Consider the following 3,274-nt stretch of genomic DNA (forward strand, 5'->3'; position numbering starts at 1 on the left):
GGAACCATATGTAATGCCAGTAATTCGACATCAAGTCCACTGCATGCATGACAAGTGCCTTGCCCACTGTTCTGTTTTTTTCAGCCCCTCAAAGGTATGTTCTTAATCAGGTCATAACTATTTTATAAAAATAAATGGAGCGATAGCACAGCGATAGCACAGCGGTAGGGCGTTCGCCTTACAAGCGGCCAACATGGCCGACCCGAGTTCGATTCCTCCGCCCCTCTCGGAGAGCCCGGCAAGCTACCGAGAGTATTCGATATGCCAGACACAGTAACAACAAAGTCTCCAATGGAGACATTACTGGGCCCGCTCGAGCAAATAAAATAATTTTATTTTTTTTATTTTTTTATTTTTTTAATTTTATTAAAAAATAAATAAAATAATTTTATTCTGGCATACAACGTAATATTAAAATTTCATATTAAAGTAATTAATAAATTTTAACTAATATTACAACACATGATACATATCATCTATGACCATATAACCACCTTCGTAACCATATGTGAAATGACAAAGTGTGGGAAAAAGATAATGAACCCCCCCTTCAACAGTGATATTAATGCCAGTGGCATAGAACAACAATAAAAAAAGTAAATTTTATTTTACTATTTCTGAAAGAAGAGTGTAGTGATTAAGAAATGAATGAAAATTTCTATAGATAGCCGATAACATTTAAATAATCTCATACTAATTTTGAGGCTAGTATTTTGGGGTTACCCTATGGTACTCAGTGGCAATTCCCAGCTCTGTGCTCGTGGGTCACTCCTGACAGTGTTTGGGAAATCATGTGGTGCTGAGGATCAAACTTGAACCTCCTACATGCAAAGGACATGTCAGCCTGATGAGCTATTTCTCTGTCCCCTCAAAACTAATTCTAAAACTAAAATTGGAATCATGAAAAAATTAAGTAAATGCAAATAAGTACAAACATGCCAGGATAAAACACTTAAAACCAGTTATAACCCGTTGTTATTGTCTGAGATGTAGAAAAATTTCTTCTTTAAATTATTGGGATTCTATGGTCTACCATACTGCTAGTAATGGTTTCACATGCATAGAACTCCAACACCACACCCATCACCAGTGAACCCACATCCTTCCCCCAAGAAAGTGTTTTTTTTTTAAAAAAAGCATATTAATATTTTTCTCATCACATAATTTGGGGCTCTAATAGTTAAATATATTCACTTAAATAAAAACAACATACAACACATTCATTCCATAATTTTATTATTTTTAGGGCTTGAGGACTAATTAACTTTAGATTCTTACAGGGGATGTGTTGGGACAAGACACTTGGGACTAAATAATTGCATGCTCTATTAAGTTCTGAAAAGTATTAGCAAACATTTATTAAACAAATGCTCTAGGCTGAGTCCTTTGTGATTCCTATTGCCAATTACCACTGAAGTTTATACTCATGGCATGTCTAGTTTCACAGTGAAGTACAGCAGGATAAATGTTCACAAATCTATTTTCAAAGAAAATTTTAAGAGTTGTAAAACAGACTACCATGTTACCCAAGAGTTAGGGAGATAAACCAAATAATATACTTTGAAACTAGGCTTTCTCTCATCATCTCTCTGCTGTCTAGTGATCGGCCTCAGAATAAAATGTGACTATTTGAGATGGAGTGGAAAACATCCAAATTTTAATGCAGTATAAATAGGTTTTCTGGATAAACAAGAACTCTAGAAAGTCCAGACTTAAAAGCATCTTGTCCTTTCTGGGAAATGGAAAGATTTGACAGAAAGCAAACAAGCTAATTAACTGGCCTATCACCTTCTAAATATTTCTGGACTATTTTCTTGATTAGGGGGGCTTCGGGGTCCAGGCAGACTTTCTTCCCATCCGTCAGTGTGGCTCTGTAAGAGAAAATAGGATAGACTAAATGAGTGCCCTCGCCTGTCAATCAAAAGGAATCCAATGGAACTGGATTTTAAAAACTGTTAGTGTGGATCGAGCTGGAGGGTTGTTTCCTACTCAGGTGACATAATAGAAACAGGAACTTACAACACTTCGACTTGGGCGCAGTGCGCTGCGGCTCTGATCACGCTCAAATTTTGGATGCGACTGGGATGAATGCCAGAGACCGTCGTCAAACACAGGCAGCGAAGTTCAACGAACTTCTTACCGCCTGCTCTTCCAGCTAGGGTAGAAAGGGCAGCTCACGATTAGTTCAGGGACCTAATCTCTCCACTTGTTTCCTCTGTTCACTGTGTTTTAATTATCCTGCTCTCCTAAGGCCATTATTGAATGTGATCCACAGGCTCTTAGCGAAGCACCCAAAAGAATGCTTAAGTGCTTCCCAAGCAGGGAAATTGTGGAGCTTATGGGACCTCAGGATATTTCAGGGTGGGGGGCCAAAGGTGTTAACTGCATAAATGACTAAAGGGGTAGGGGGGTGGAATGGTAAGTCAAAAGAACCATAGAAAGGAGGCAAAGTTGGAAGGGGGTTGTGATGAGAAAAAGATTAAGAAACTGCCTTAGAGTCCTCAGAACAATGTTTTCTAGCACCCGGAGAGTCTGTACCCCAAACCCCGCGTCAGAAGCAGCCGTTTCTCTTACTTTCTCCGCTGGTGGGGGGCATCAGTGTGGTCAGGAGCAAACACAGCAGCAGCGTGTGTAGGGCATGCCGGGGGCTGGCACTGGTGCAGGAGAAAGAGACGGAGGGAGGTCGGAGTCCCATAGTGAGGGATGAGTTTGACGTGTTCCGAGACCCGAGAGATCTCAGAAATCCACCGCTAAGTGGATTTGCACGCTCAGGCCTTAGTCTTTTATATATGCGTCCTTCAAGGCGGAAAGGAATAAAGGAGGGGCAAATGAGTGTGTCTATAAATACGCGCGGCTAAACTGTGCCAAGCAGATAACCCAAGCGAGTCAAAGTTCCTGCTCAAGTTTACTTTGGCCTCACTTTGTTCCTCCTCTTTCCCTTTGTCAGTTGGCATTTCCCTCAAACATACATAGTAATGGAGGCAGGGATGTCAGAACTAGAGTGAAGTACTACATGACCTTTCGATGCTCTGCCTTTCCAATATGTATTTTATAGTTTTTCTTTCTTTCTTTCTTTTTGCTTTTTGGATCACAGCCGGCGATGCTCAGGTGTTAGTCCCGGCTCTGCACTCAGTAATCACTCCTGGCGGTGCTCGGGGGACCATATGGGATGCTGGGAATCGAACCTGGGTAGGCAGCATGCAAGGCAAACCCCTTACTCACTGTGCTATCGCTCCAGCCCTGTATTTTATAATTTTATTAGACGTTATATGTA

The 3,274-nt window shown here is 40.9% G+C and overlaps 1 protein-coding gene across 1 annotated transcript; it reads right to left on the reverse strand.

Moving 5' to 3' along the window:
• Positions 1 to 1,247: 1,247 nt before the first annotated feature.
• On the reverse strand, positions 1,248 to 2,790 carry PPBP (pro-platelet basic protein). The gene is made up of 3 exons (XM_056111483.1): positions 2,575 to 2,790; positions 2,020 to 2,155; positions 1,248 to 1,871 (listed from the first exon to the last, which is right to left on the reverse strand). Exons 1-3 carry the CDS (start codon positions 2,693 to 2,695, stop codon positions 1,769 to 1,771), a joined length of 360 nt encoding a protein of 119 aa, XP_055967458.1. The 5' UTR covers positions 2,696 to 2,790; the 3' UTR covers positions 1,248 to 1,768.
• Between the last annotated feature and the right edge of the window lie 484 nt (positions 2,791 to 3,274).

The sequence above is a fragment of the Sorex fumeus genome, unplaced genomic scaffold (assembly GCF_029834395.1).
Source record: "Sorex fumeus unplaced genomic scaffold, SorFum_2.1 ptg000013l, whole genome shotgun sequence".
Classification (NCBI taxonomy): Eukaryota; Metazoa; Chordata; class Mammalia; order Eulipotyphla; family Soricidae; genus Sorex; species Sorex fumeus.

What these genes read in the sequence shown, in the direction of transcription:
- PPBP (XM_056111483.1), bottom strand. Translation starts at nt 2,695, where the DNA reads ATGGGACTCCGACCTCCCTCCGTCTCTTTCTCCTGCACCAGTGCCAGC. An exon ending in GCCCCCCACCAGCGGAGAAA is followed by an intron (nt 2,156 to 2,574) that starts GTAAGAGAAACG and finishes TTTCTACCCTAG; the next exon opens with CTGGAAGAGCAGGCGGTAAG. An exon ending in TGCGCCCAAGTCGAAGTGTT is followed by an intron (nt 1,872 to 2,019) that starts GTAAGTTCCTGT and finishes TTTCTCTTACAG; the next exon opens with AGCCACACTGACGGATGGGA.